Consider the following 15,191-nt stretch of genomic DNA (forward strand, 5'->3'; position numbering starts at 1 on the left):
CAGGAGAGTGGTCCAGGTAAGTAGCCGAGGGTCTAAGAATCTGCAAAGGTCCAGACGTGCAAGGCGAGGCACAAGGGTTAAAGTCCTGTTGTTTGCAGCAGAGACCTCCCTTCGGCTGTGCTGATTTATAGCTGGTCATTAATCAGCACAGCTGGCTAATTAGGTCAGTGTGTTGCTTTTAAAGAAGGCCCCGTGCTGTGGCTTCCTTTTTGTTCTTTTGTTGCTCATATTGGAGCCTACGTCATTCAGAGGGATGAATGATTCCTGCATTTGGGGGAGTTCAGGAATGGCACTGGAGGGGCCAGGTTGCTCTTCTAATGGTTCCAGGGGAAGACTGTCAGCCAAAGCCTCCAGTTCCTCACCTCGCTCAGCCTGGGGCCTGTTGAGCTGGCTCTCCCACCGCTCTTCTTCATCAGAAGAATCCTCCTCCAGGCAGGGCATGACAGTTTCAGAGGGCAGGTAGCTCACAAGATAGATTTTAGCTTGATTTATCGGGTATTGGACTGTTTCCATTCCATTCTTGAGTTTGGTATCAGAGCATTGCTTACTCCTTTATGTGTCTTATCATTAGACTAGTGAAATCCTATCTTAACGACAGCTGTAATATGGATCAAAGGTTGGTCATCAGTCATTTTGATTAAGGAAAAGGCCAGTTTGAACAGCTTTTTCCTCATCCAAACTTTACGTTTAAAAATGCTCAAGAGAAATTGTATTCATTTGAGAATATTGGATACTGAGAATATTTAAGGGTGTTGAGACATTCCACAGTGCTACCTGAGTGAGACTACTGAAGGAGAAATGCAGATGTGAGGGCTTGTGTGTACATTTGTGCCTGGAACATATTGCCACTTCCTGTGAGCAGAAAGTGGTAAGATGGCTTCTCCAGTTGGGAAGATCCAGCCACAGGTGGTGGGTTTTCTATCTCTGTCTGATAGGAAAGACTCTCACTCCTTCTCTTTCCCTCTGCCCTCCCACCACATGCCTTTGTCAAAGCAGGGGATGTCATCTCTGCCAGCCTGGGAAATTCTGGGCTGAACCTTCATGCGGCCCCGGCCCCTAGCCCTGTATGTCTTTTCAGCCCTGGATGTCCTAGGCTGGCTGAGCTGCTGACAGCTGTTTCCTGTGCTTACTACACTTTCCAAGCATGGAGACATGGGGGGTTGTGGTGGTGGGGGGACGAGCTGGGGATATGGGTGACAGGCCATGCACTTGCTGCCTGTTGAATATTTCCACTGATCAGCAAACACTGCTGCTGAGTTGGGAAGCGTTGGGCCATGCCCCACCCTTCCCCAAAATCTAGTGCAAGGGCTTTGCTTTGGGGCAGGAAGAATTCTTCTGTCTGTTTGTTTATTTCAATACGTGCATCCTGCCTTTTAGCCACTGTTCTTAAGGTGGCATACAGCAATAGTAAGCGTAAAAACAGACTCTTCTAAAAGCAGAAAGGGGGGGGGGAATTCCACCAGTGATGAAAAACATAGCAGAATTCTATTTAGTAATGGCTTTTCCCTTGTCCACAATAATCCTTGGTTCTAGGAAAATCCAGGCAGCTTGAGAGTACCACAGAGCTACAGAGATAAGGGTTTCTTGAGGTGAAACAGATGTGGGCGATCAGTTGTATTCTCAAATATTTTTCAGCAAGGCTCGGGTGTCTCTCGTATTGGTTGAGATACCAAGTAACTCCCTTCCCCCTCCTCATATACACACTTGTGGTGGGGCGTTGTACAGAAATAGAATACAACTTATTCTGCCATGGTTTAGCTATACGTAGAGCCTGCGAAGCCATTTCTTACAACATGCCATTTGTGTTCCAAAACGGCTCATTGGGGCCATTAACCTGCCCCCTTCTCGAAGGCTAATGGCAATATCCACGAAAACTCTGCATTGATACCACTTTTGTCCCTGACCACCAAGAGCCTACCAAAACACAGACATTGTACAGCTTCTGGAAGATGCTGAGAATCAGGTCTTGTGAGTTTGCAGTTAAAGGTTATTTCTGCACTGGGATTATATGGGAGATAATAGGAAGGATCCATGGGTGCACTCCTGCTAGTGCTGTTGATGTTGCGCTAGCATAAACCAAAGCTTGCACAGCAGAGATAGTGTGACAGGGAAAAGCGATGATTTGCCACTGAAGTTTGGCAGCAAATGGCTATTTTTCCCTAATGCCCGGTTTACATTGCATTGGTTTATGACAGCGCAACATCATTAGCCCTAGCGCTTGTGACACCATTCGACCTTATCCACTTTGACTTGTGACTTGCATCTGATTTAGTGCTGGCACCCTTTCATTTGTTTTAATTTTGTTTATTTTGAAGGTGGGGTGGCAGTTGAAGAATCTTGTGAAGAAGCTCCGTGAAAATCCTTCTGGAGTTACTCTGTTAGTGAAGAAACGGCATACAGGATCTTTTAATTTTACTCCTGCCCCACTTAAAAACTTAAGGTGGAAGCCACCGCTCGTTCAGGTAACTATACAAAACTATTTTTTGCCTTTATATACCCATCATTTTTCACTTACTTATTTATCAGGTAAGTGTTCTTTCTCATGTCTGACGTCGAGGATGGTTAATTTTAAACTATATCTATGTATTTAAAAGCATCTCACCTACAACATAAAAAACATCAGACTCCACTCCATATTTCCCTCTTCCTGGCCACAAAAAAGCATCCCAAATGACGGAGTCAGTTAAACATGCAAAGAAAGAAAGAAAGTGTATTGTACAGTCCTTCTTGGACTGTATCACTGCAGACTTCGAGGGTGTGTGTGTCCATTTTTTAATGATCTCCCATTTAAAAGCAAACTTACTTTCTAGCACATGGTAAACTAGCATGTTGGGAAACAGGGGTTTAGTCTAGCCTGGTCCCTGCTATGCTACTTTCTCATTAGCAGGGGTATTTTTTTTAACATGGAGATTTCTTATATAGACACACACCCTTGCAGTCCGAACTGGTTCAGACCAGGAAGGACTGTACTGTACCATGCCTTTTCTGCATGGTTTAATCAATTTTTGAAGATGCTGTGATTTGATGAGTCTACATGAAAGGAAAATCCACAACTACGGAGCAGCCACTTGTAAGCCCTTGCAGTCTAAACTCGGTGCATGGGTGGCAAACTTAAGAAGGCACTCTTGCTCAAATCATGAAGACTGTAATAGGATGTGGAATGGAAATGGTCTCTTGGGCTCATCCAATTTAAGGCTTTATTAGGTCATATCAGACCTTTAATTAAGCTTGGAAGATAATAAGGAGCCAATGTTTGTGCTGGAGTTCTGGTGTAAAATACATTGCTCTTGCGAAAACACTAAAGATCAGATTTCAAAGGTAATGTATTCTCATAATTTTGCATCAACAACTAATTTAATCAGAATAGTTTTGCAGCCATTACTATGCAGAATAAGAAGGACAAGTGCTTAGGAAGAATTTGTCAAATCCCCTTTTCCATAAAATAATTGTCCCTTTTTAATATATCAAAAGAAAAGGGACTTGAGGTTGGAGTGTTGTTTTTGTCTTTAATCCCTAAAGGACTCTGTTGATTGGGACAGATATCTTAGAGTGAGGCCATTTGGGGCCAAATTGCTTATAATCTTCTGGACAGATGAATTCTGGAAGTAAACAGTAAATACATGCTGGGTTGGCAAACTAATGACAAGAGATTATATTTGCTAAACAGAGCAGAGTTATCCAGAGTTTGTAGCTAGCTGAATTGTGTGTGTGTGTGTGTGTGTGTGTGTGTGTGTGTGTGTGTGTGTGTGTGTTCGTGCGTGGCTTTGTTTTATTGTGGGGTATCTCTATTTGCCAATTGCCAGCATCAGCAGAATTGGGGATGTTGTGAAACCTGCAGGACAGAGAGAGAGAGAGAGAGAGAGGGTGTGGAAAAGACATGAGGATTAATAGCTTTTAAAAGAGCACTTTTGAGGCCAAACAGGTAATGGCAAGGGAAGAGGAACAGTTGACTCCTCCAGGAAGTTGACTAATAAATGAACTGCTTATGAGCACAGGTACAGTTTCCACCACTTCTTTCCATGTACTTTTCAGCTGTTGCTCTGCAAGAAGAGCAACAACTGAAAAGTGCTAGTGTCATTATTTCTCTGCACAGTGTATAGATGAACAGCTGGGCGGGCTTATATGTTTGACCTTATAATGAAGAGTGACTCCATAGGGGGGAAATTGCAACAGCTCTAGAGGCTGTGATAAGAACTGTTGCTGCACGTACTCATGCACATGTGAACTTGCATGTGTACAAGTGCAATGATGAACATGGGTCTAAGGGGGACGTTCACGCACAGTGGGTTTATTCACTATGCTGTAATACAGTAGATGGGGTAAAGCACAGTATCTAGGCTTTTTGTGTAATTCTAAGGCAATGCTACCCTTCAGATATACATGTCACTCCTTAAGCAGAGTGTGATCCCCTTGTGCAAGAAAGTCTTATGCCATTGGACTGACCCGCATGGTTAGAATATTCACTCACATGCCCCAGTGATGTGGGATCAGGCTGTGGGGAAATGGTGCCTACACCACTGTGTGTGAGGAAGGGGAAGACAGAAGAGCAGACCAGAACATAGGAAGCCTCCTTCTACTGAGTCAGACCACTGGTCCATCTAGCCCTGTACTGTTGACACTGACTGGCAGTGGCTAAACAGGGTTTCAGGCAGGAGTCTTTCCTCATCCTACCTGGAGCTACTGGAGATTGAACTGGGGGCCTTCTGCGTGCAAAGCCTGTGCTCTGCCTCTGAGCTGCGGCCCCTCCCTGAACAGTCCACAGTTCCATCTCTCCTTAGCAAGCTTGAACGTCTGGCTGGGATTCTACCACCCAGCATTGCTAGCCTAAACCTTTGCTTTAGAAAAGCTTTGTAAAACAGAAGTTTACAGAAATGTTACTGTGCTTCTGCTTGGTTTGAAAGCTTTGACCAAGTCCAGATTCCAGTGGGAGCAGGTTGGAGGGATGGACTCAGAATATGAAGGACACCGTCAAATACTTACATTAAATGTTATATATTACTTTATTTAACTCCCTGAGGCAGCTAATGCATAATAAAAGCCAAAATAAATAATCATAAATTAGAGATGTAAAACAAATAATCAGGGTCTGTTACCAGAAGTTCAGGCCAGAGGTGAAAATAAGGAATGTTATCATATGGCAGATGGCGAAGATGTATGTTAGTTACAAAATTATCTGTTTTCTTTCACTGCAGGCCAGCCCACCTCCCACTACAACCCAGTCACCGGAAAGCACAATGGAGACATCACTGAAGAAAGAGAAACCTGCCATTCTGGACCTTTACATACCTCCACCGCCAGCTATTCCATATGCCCCTCGGTATGCCCATAGCTATGTATTATTTCAAGAAAACAAAACAAAACCCCTCCTGTATTATTTTGGACTTCTCTGGGCAAGTCTAGCCAGTGCACTGGCTTGACCTTTTATTTGTCCTTGGATGATTGTAAAGCCCGGAGCTTTTGTCAGTCAGAAACAAAGTGCTGAGCTTTGGTACTGGTGTGTTTCTAAGCATCTGCAGTCAGTACTTGATCCTGATGGAGTTAAGCTGTCTTGTCAAGGCTCAAATTACAGGAGCATTTCAATTGGCCTAATTAGACTTGGCTGGTGTGGACAGAATTTTTTTTTGTTCTTTTAGTTATTCATTTTTAAAAAGCACACATTTCTGTACTGCTCTTTAAATTACAAATTTGCTGGGTGGTTTACATTCAGCTTTACTCCTGCTTACCGAACTGCTTAGGAGAAGTCTTGCACTATTGTCCCTGGCTCTTTAATGCCCCAGAGAATGTTGCCCAAGGTGGCCGTAGAAGGTATGGCTGCCTCCGCCCCGGTATGGCTGCATGAGGCCTTTATTCCACATCACAGGTGAGAGGTGGAGCACCAACATAGGAATGCCAATTAGCAGTTGAGGTGGCTATACTGAGCTTGGTGCTTAAATTGGGCCCTCGTGCAGCTCTAGGGACCCATGCAGACAACCACCCAGAGAGCTTCGGCTATTGGGCGCTATAGAAATGCAATAAATAGATTAAAAAAAATTAAAAAATCTTCCAAGAGTGAGAGCTGCATTACCTATTTATTACATTTCTATACTGCGCAATAGCCAAAATCCAGCATGATAAAATATAATACAAAAATTTAACCACAATGTAACCCTAAAATCAATGCCAGTAGCAATGTAAAGATTTAAAATTCAGTAACAGATTTAAAATCCAGAGAAACGGAAAGACTGAAAAGCCTATGGAAATAAGAAGGTCCTCACCTGGCGCAAAAAGGGCCACAATATAGGCCCCAGGAGGCCCTCTCTGGGAAGCTCATTCCACAACCAGGGGGCCACAGCAGAAAAGGCCTTCTTCACTTTCTGTGGTGGGGGCTCCTGGAGAAGGACCGCTGAAGATGATGTTAGGAACTAGATAGATGTGTATGGGAGGAGACAGTTCTTCAGGTAACCTGGCCTCAAGCTACTATGGCCTTGAATGTTAATACCAGCACTTTGAATTGGGCCTGGAAATGGACTGATAGCCAGTGCAGCTGGCATATGTTCATGTTGGCGTGGGAGGGGAGACTGGCTCTGGTGCTGTGTGAAAGACAATTTTTTTTGGTATTCGTTCAAGGTTGAAATGTTTATTAAGAAATTCAAATGGGCTCGACGTTTTGGATATTACTATCCTTCATCAGGCGCTAACGCTGATATATGTTCATGGGGCGTCTTGTTTGGAAATGATGTTCTCTATCAGGAACATCGTTTCCAAACAGGACACCCCCTGAGAAAGGTTTCTAACAAAACATGTGTTTCCCTATTGTTTTAAAGTTCCACACATTTTCCCAGTCCCATTGCTTCTTTTTGTCACTTTATTTATTTATTTATTACATTTATATCCCCCCTTTCTTCCATTGTGGAACTCAAGGTGGCTACTTGTTGTCCCCAGGTGGTCTCCCTTCTGAGCACTGACCAGACCTGCTTAGTTCATCAAGGTAGCTGCCTCGGGTGCCTTCAGACAACGTCCTTGCTCAGTGTATCCTGGGAAAAAGAGATTCCTTTGGGTCCCTAAATACTGATATTCTCTCCTCTCAGTGAGAGTATCAGTATTCCGTAGGAGTTACTAGTCCGAAGATACTAGACAGGATTGGCCTTCATCTTACTGAAGGCCTCAGAGCGTTGAATCCAGATTTAGACATGGGCAAAAGGACATTTCCACCAACTCCTTCCCCTGGAAGCCCTTCCAGACCCACCCACCCCTAAAAAAAATATTGTGCAGAGAATCCAGGGACCCTGCCAAATGGGTAGACTCTGGTATAGGAAGAAGAACAAGTAGAATAACTGGTGTTTGCTTTTTATGGAGTGTATATTCTTTGTTGTAAAAATAAAATCTGTAGCACATAAAATCTGACACCAAGAAAAGGTGAACGTTCTGCTGGGTCTAAATGACATACAGTCCTGATGATGCCCTCCTCTTCCTCCTCCTCCTCCTCCTCCTCTCTTCCTCTCTCTTTTTTTTTTTACATTTTCTGCCAAATCTCACTGACAGATGAAAAGTGCCATTGTATCCAAATTAGAATAAGGATGGATCATGAGTTCAGCATTCCAGTACCTTGCATTTACATTGCTAATTGAATCTAATCTCTTTTCAGGGATGAGAAGGGGAGCTTTGTTTATGGAGGAGGCAATAAACATAAGCACCCCTTACCTGGATCCAAAGGTGCAGAATCTCCTAATTCTTTCCTGGACCAGGAATGCAGGAGGCGAAGGTTTACTCTCACCGATTCGGATCCATTGCCCGGCTATCCCATGGAAGCAAATATTCTACCAGCAAGGATGAGGGAAAAGACTCAGTCCTATGGTGAGAAAATGGTTGTTGTCATTCAAAGCTTTAAACTGCCCCCTTTCTAAAAGGGGATCTTAAAGTGTTGGTATTCAAATTTGGGTGACGGAGAAACTTCGCTTTCAGTGAAAATTTATGTCAGAAACCACTTAGCATTTTCCAAAGTGAAAGCCTATAGAATCACCACTTTTTAATGGTTTACATTTAAAAAACAAAACCTTTTGGCTCAGATTAGATGCCAAGAGTCTGTAAATGATGAAAAGCACTAAAAAATAAATGGATTAAAATTAGACCCGTGTGTGCAAACATGTGTGTGTGTGGCCATGAGTTGTAACTTTTAGGCTGTAACCCTATACACATTGACATGGGTCTAAATCCCACTGAAATTAATAGGATTTATTTCTCAAACATGCAGAAGATTGCATTGTTAGTGGAGTTTAAGCAAGGATTAGTGCTCTTCTCCCCTTCATAATAGTAGATCTAGGGCTAACCAGTGACATAGGAAAATAGGAAGCTGTCTTATACGGAATCAGACCACTGGACCACCTAGCTCTTCATTGCTGACACTGACTGACTCTGGCCCTGTTCAGACAACACGCTAAACCATGCTGCTTAACCACAAAATGGTTAATGGTTGTGCATTCCGTTAACCATTTTGCAGTTAAGCAGCATGGTTTAGCGTGTTGTCTGAACGGGGCCAGAGACTCTCTGGGGTCTCAGGCAGGATTTTTCCAAACCCTACCTAGAGATGCTGGGGATTGAACTGGGGACCTTGTGCATGCAAAGCAGGTGCTCTACCATTGAGCTACATGCCCCAGTGGTCTACCTCCAAATGCAAGGAGCTAGGGACATACAACAGGTGAAGGGCAGCACCTCCATGCACTGCTTGTGAACAGCCAGAAGCATCTTCTGGAAGCTGCTGAAAGCAAAATACTGGGCTTGAGGAGTTCTTGGCTGGATCCAGCAAGGCAGTCCTTCTTTTTGTAAGTCTTAATTCGCCTCTTTCTAGTCTTCTGGCTTATGTACATTCCTCTCATGAGAACTGCCATTGAGGAGATCAGCTAAGGTTAATGTTAATGCATTCACCCTTCATATTCACATTGTATTCTTGGACCCCTTTAGGAAAGCCTCGTCCCTTGTCTATGCCTGCAGATGGAAACTGGCTGGGAGCTGTAGAACCTTTCTCTAAGCCACGGGCAATGGGGAGAAAAGGTAAGGGAACTCCGTCGGAGGGCAGCTTCTACCTTCAGTGCACTTTTCTCAGTGTGGAATCCTGCTCAGAGTGAAGGAGTTGCTTTGCTAATGCTGGACATTCCACCAGTGTGTGTGCGCCATGCATGGGTACCTGTAAAGTGGAAATGGGGGTCCGGGTTGTCGAAACACACAGCTTTTGTATAAATCGGTGGCCCACTTGGGATCAATAAGTTCGCTGTTGTTTCAGCAAGCGCCAACTGTGTCAGTTTATATTGGGGTGTCCTGGTTTTTGGAAGGTTGCTTCTGGTTATAGTGTCCTTGTATCCTGGCACAAGTGGAAGGGTAGGCAACTGGTGCCCACCATATGTTTTGGACTACAACTCCCATTGGCCATGCTAGCTGGGCCTGGTGGGAGTTGAAAAAGCTTCTGGAGGGCACCATGTGGCCTATTCCTGCAGTAGTGTAACACCCCCTTCTTGAGTTTCAATGTGATGTGGGGGGAGGAATTGGGACACCCAATTGTTCCGAAGTATATTATGAATAACTGGCTCAACTGTTGATTGGGACTGGCAAGCCATCCCAGACCAAAGACTCATTATCTGAAGTTAAAATACAGTACCAAATACCATATATCTTTAGCCTCAATTTCTTCAGTCCATTCTATCATGGCTGGCTGGCTGACTGCTTCTTAAGACAATGGCAAGAACTGAGACCTGGTTTGCTCTTTTCATGAAGCGAATGGAAAGAGGCAGTTGCTTTTAAAGCACAATCCTGCTACCTTAAACACATGAGCTAAATTCTAACTCAAGAAAAACCTGTTTCACACGCCATGGCCAAGTCCTCCCGCTGGCATGTATCCCATGAGCCTCTTTTCAGAACTCCTCGTTTCCTCATTCCCTACATCAGCACCCTTCCTGCAGCTGGTCTGCTGGGGTTGCTGGCTACCGATGGAAACTCCCTTTGCCCTTGCATGAGACCGGTAAATAGAATTAATTTTCTGAGCCCTAAGGAACGTGGTCATGCATTTGCAAGCTACTCTTTAGCCCAGTATACTGATTTCCCCTCTTGTCAATGTCCTTGTCAATTTCATCCTCCATTTCGCCGGCGAGACCACGCCAGTCCTTCTACAACTTCATTGGCTGCCAGTCCAGGTCCGGGCCCAATTCAAAGTGCTGGTACTAACATTCAAAGCCCTAAACGGCTTGGTGCCCGGTTATCTGAAGGAATGCCTCCTCCCATATGTGCCTGCCCAGACCTTAAGATCATCCACAGGGGTCCTCCTCCGTGAGCCCCTGCCGAAGGAAGTGAGGCAGGTGGCTACTAGGAGGGTTTTCTCTGCTGTGGCACCCCGGCTGTGGAACGAGCTCCCCAGAGAGGTTCGCTTGGTGCCAACAGTGTACTCCTTTCGCCACCAGCTGAAGACCTTTTTATTTTCTCAGTATTTTAACACTTAATTTAACTTAAATTTAAACTTTGCTGTTTTAATTCCATATTTTAACCTATATCAATTTTTGCTGTGTGGTTTAATCCTGGTTGTGCTTTTTATATTGTATTTTGTATTCGTGTTTTTAAATTGTTGGTTGTTTTTATGCTCTTCATGACTTTAATTTTTGTGAACCGCCCAGAGAGCTTCGGCTATTGGGCGGTATTAAAATGTAATAAATAAATGAATTCCCATGCTTCCCTTGCTAGAAAACGCCTTTTTTAAAAAGGAAAAAAGCTGCTTCATATACAACAAATTGCACCGACCCAATGAGCTCTTTCCCCTGCAGCTGCCTGCTGCTTTCAGCTCCTTGCCCCCACCCCCTTCATGCTTGCCGCTTCCCTCCACTGGTCTAATCCATGCATGGAAAACCCCAGCAGCTGCAACGTCTGTGGATAGGCAGCCTTGGGAAGTGGCGATTTTGAGTGGAGATAGGAGAGGAAAACTTGATTTTTGCTGGCTACTTTTTTTGCTTTTCCTCCGCTCCTCCCTATATGCACACTGCTTTGTCTCCCATCTGAAAAGTAGCTGGTGGATGTTCCAAGTGAGAAGTGGTGTTGAATAATTAAACATCCCCTCCAGACCACCCCCACTTCTCTACTCTAAAATGCTGTTTCACAAACTTGTCCCCCCCCCTCCGCCCTTGGAGAAGCAGCCATAGGATTTTAATACATGCAAAAAGCAGAACCCAAATCCTTCACTTTTGTACCAGTGACTAAAATGGAGGCACGTGCTATGATCACAGTGGAGCAGGGGTGCAGAAGGCCCAGGGGCTAAATCTGACTGTCTTGGGCCCCTAATATGGCCCTCTGGGATGGTCATGCCCCCTATCCCCTGACCACTGATTGTTCTGGGGGTGGATTTTCCAGCTTTTGTGCAGGTTTTCCCTCCTTCTAAAAGGCCAAATGCATCTCCTGTGGCTTAGTTACTGACAGGAAGAGAGTTACGCTAAAATAGGCTGCTCTTTTGGCCCTGCCCCCTTTTGCCTTTGGCCCTGCCCACCACGGTAATGTGCCCGCCCCAAAGAGCTTCTCTGAAATGGAATTCCACCCTCAGGCTGAAATAGGTCCTGCCTCAGAGAGAAGTGATGGTGGAGGAAATCTGGGGACATCCACCTCACATGTGCCACACAACATGTGGGCAGCGTAGTGTTGAAAATCTCTTGACCACATCCCACACCTCAGCTTCTGCAAGCTTTATCATAGTGATGGTTTATGAATCCCCGCCTCTCTCTTTACTACAGGTGAAAATGTCCTCTGCCGGTACTTCAGCAACGAGAGGATCCCACCTATTATTGAAGAAAGTTCCCCGCTGCAGCATCAGTTCTCTAGGCCTGGAGTGGAAAGGCAGTTGGTGAGGGGCGCAGACTACATCAGGGGAAGCAGATGTTTTGTCAACGTGGACCTTCACAACAGCGCGACCATCCCGTTCCAGGAGGATGGCGGCAAAAAGCCGCCCGTGGCCTCCTCCACGAAATCCTCCACAGAACCCTCGCTGCTTGTCAGCTGGATCACAAGGCTGAAGCTATTGACTCACTGAGTTTACTGAGTGGACTGTGACTTGCTCTGGATAAGTTACAAAGTGCCTTTTTCCTCTCTCTCCCCACCCCCATCCAGGTCCCCCAGTCAAATAGCTCTGCATTACTACAGAGTTATTTAGCGGTTATGCTTTTTATTTTATTTTTCTCCCTTGGAGAAGCTGCCCTTTCCCCAATGTTGCCATTTCAGATTCACTGGAGTCGGAGAGACGGCTTTGATGAGGGTGGGTGTGGGAGAGAGATTACAAGATGTAGCTCCCACCCCCCCCGCTCTCTACCTGCTCAAGGGTGTCGGGGAATTCATTCCTCTGGAGAAAGCGACCAGGCGCGAGTGATTCAGAGGTCACTGCTGACCTGAAATCCGCATGACCCATGCAGAAGCAATCGTTGCATTGTAGCAAGGCCCGGTGGCGCTTCATTTGCGACGATGCTCTGATGCCGTGCAATCTACTGAATGTGCAGACTGCGTAGCACTCAGCAAAAAAGAAAAAACATCAGCTGCAATCCTGACCAAGAAAGAAGAAAAACGGAGATGTCATGAGACAACGGTGTGACTGCAGACAGCTCAACTCTAAGGATTAAAAGGCAGTTTCTTCCTTTCTTCTGCCTAGTCGCAAACGTGAGCCTGATCTGGATAATACCCTAGTTATTAAAATCTTAGAACAGTTCAACTCTTCTTCCCTGAATTGCTGCAGTGCTTGTCCAATTCTGACACGGATTGCTACAACATGCCAAGGAAATGCATCTCTAGTGACGATGGTAAAAACTGCTATCTTACTGCTTTTTAGAAAAAAATATGATTGAGACTGAATAGCTGTTAACCAAAGTGTTCTAAAAACAAACCTTGTAGGCTTCTGGAGCACCCACAAAGGTTCAAGGTTGAACTGGTTTGATATTCTTCATGCTTTAAAGACTGACTTGTGATGGAATCACACTTTTGTAAGGCAGTTTGCCCTCTTAAAATATTGGTGGAAAAACTTGTTTGCCGTCATTACTTGATAGCATTGGGCCAGAAGTGGTGTGGTTTGTGGAAGGGACAACTTGCAAAAGTGTGAGGATGCAAAGAATATGTTGTTTTAAAAACAAATGTAGAAAAGAGTTTTGTTAGAGAGTCACAAAACACATTCTGTTTAAAATAATTTAAAAGTTTTTGATTGTGCTGTATTTTTCTCTCTCTCTCTTAACCTTCTGCAGTTTTCACATTATTCTCCACAGCACTGTGCACTAATTAGCCTGGGCAAACATTTACTAGTTCTCCCCCACTCCCCGCCACCCCAGATTAGTAGCTAAATGTGTCATTTAGATGGTCTCAGAATAGTTTATGGGCTTTGATGCACCATCTACACTGAAGACAAGAATTCAGCAGATTTTGCAGGGCTATCTAACATTATTAATGTGACCTTAGCAAGGTGCATTGAGCAGTTAGCAGCTGTAAGGAAGACCTCTGGAAAGGTCTAGTTCTGGATATGATGTTTTCATTACATTTTTCAGTTTGGGAAGACAGAATGCTTAAATTATGTAGTAAACTAACACAAGTTTACTAAGTTCGCTGGATTTTCCATTAAATGATTCCTATGGTTTATCACTTGGTTTGATCCTGTCTTCACAGACAAGAGCAACCAATGACATAATTCAATTTATCTTTCTTCCAAACCCAACTGACTATTAGCACCAGCCCAGTAAACACAAATCCTGGTGTAGCCAACCTATGTTTTGGTATATATTTTTCTATTGTATCCAAAATGTTTAGTTTCATTTTTCTAAAGGGGAGGGGGGAAACCAAGTGTAATTGATACGTCTGTACTGTTTTCTATGAGATGGAGAATGTGAAATCCTCTGCACAGAATTCTAGTGTAAGCTCAATCTCTTTCTCTCTCTCTCTCTTTCTCGCTCTCTCAGATAATGATAAAGGAGATGTGGTTATAACTAAGAAAAGTATGTGTGTGTGTGTTTACAAATTGGACAATGGGAGGAACTTGCTTTTGAAGTATGTATTTAATCAAGCTAATAATTTCTCTACAAGTTCAGACAGTAACTGCTGCTCCCACAAAAGAACAAATCTTTTTTTCATATCGGCCTTTAATCCCTTGATAGCTAAGTTGGAAAACAGCACAAGAAATATCTGAAAGTATTTTACATGAGAGAGAAAGAGAGAGAGAGAGAGAGAGAGAGAAAGGATGACTGTGAGACTGAGCTGTGACCCAGGAAGTCCTGCGTTCAAATGCTGCCTCACTCATAAATTGGTAGCCTGAGGTAAACTATCAAATTTGAGCCCAGGCTTCTCTCTGCAGAACTGGGTGCATTTGTACTGAATGGATATTTATTATTCCTAATCTTCAGATACACCAAAGTACCATGACAATCTGATCCTGATTTGACATTTGGTAGGCCTGCTGAGGAAGAGCACGGGCAGTCATCAGGGAGATGTTTGCATCACCCTTGAAGTTCCCTCCCCTTGACAGGCCAATAGAGTACAACATGTGACTCTCCAGATGTTGTTGGACTGCAACTTCCATTATCTCTCACCATTGCCTATGCTGACTAGGACCGATGGTAGTTGCACCTCCCTCCAACATCTAGAAGAGCCACAAGTTGCCACCCCTGGAGTTCAGACACATACAGGCAGTGCAGAACAGAAGCCTGCATTGACTACCCCCACATTTGGGCATCAGTGAACAAGTTTGAAATTGGTTTATTTCAGTCACACTTTTGCTTCTCTGGGATCTGTTTCCAAAGACTTTTAAAAGAAACCTTGAAAAATGGCTACCATGGCTAAGGGGGGCCATCGGCAATTTCCCAGGAGGTGTAGACTTGACCCAAACAATTATGCAGGACTCCTTGAGGCCTGTAATTGGAATGGTTACAGCTGAGCGTCTTTGACAAATGTCAGTGTTGCTTCCTGTACCCTTTGAAAACACAAAATGCAAAACAGTTATCCTAGTTCCAGAGTCAAATACCACAATACAATAATCTTACAGAGGTGGTGATTCCTTTTTCACCAGTGAAGGAAATAAGCTGCATAGTACTCATTCAAAATCAACTTAACCCTTGTAAGGAATGTTTCCATTTGAAAAGTGACCAGGCAAAGAACTAATACAGATCTAAGCTGCAGTACAATTTTCACATGTTTATGAAGTGGGCATACCTTCTCGCAAAGCTCAT

At 44.2% G+C, this 15,191-nt stretch overlaps 1 protein-coding gene across 2 annotated transcripts in view; it reads left to right on the forward strand.

Annotated features, from left to right (window-relative positions):
• The window catches only part of CNKSR3 (CNKSR family member 3), a 77,022-nt gene extending 63,160 nt beyond the window's left edge, over positions 1 to 13,862 (forward strand). For both annotated transcript variants that reach the window (XM_063124522.1, XM_063124523.1), the window contains 5 exons: positions 2,316 to 2,462; positions 5,193 to 5,317; positions 7,625 to 7,833; positions 8,938 to 9,027; positions 11,736 to 13,862. In XM_063124522.1, coding sequence (XP_062980592.1) covers positions 2,316 to 2,462; positions 5,193 to 5,317; positions 7,625 to 7,833; positions 8,938 to 9,027; positions 11,736 to 12,031 — 867 coding nt within the window. In that variant the 3' untranslated portion in view covers positions 12,032 to 13,862. The remainder of the gene's footprint in view (positions 1 to 2,315; positions 2,463 to 5,192; positions 5,318 to 7,624; positions 7,834 to 8,937; positions 9,028 to 11,735) is intronic.
• Positions 13,863 to 15,191: the final 1,329 nt, after the last annotated feature.

Source organism: Elgaria multicarinata, chromosome 4, assembly GCF_023053635.1.
Source record: "Elgaria multicarinata webbii isolate HBS135686 ecotype San Diego chromosome 4, rElgMul1.1.pri, whole genome shotgun sequence".
Lineage (NCBI taxonomy): Eukaryota > Metazoa > Chordata > Lepidosauria > Squamata > Anguidae > Elgaria > Elgaria multicarinata.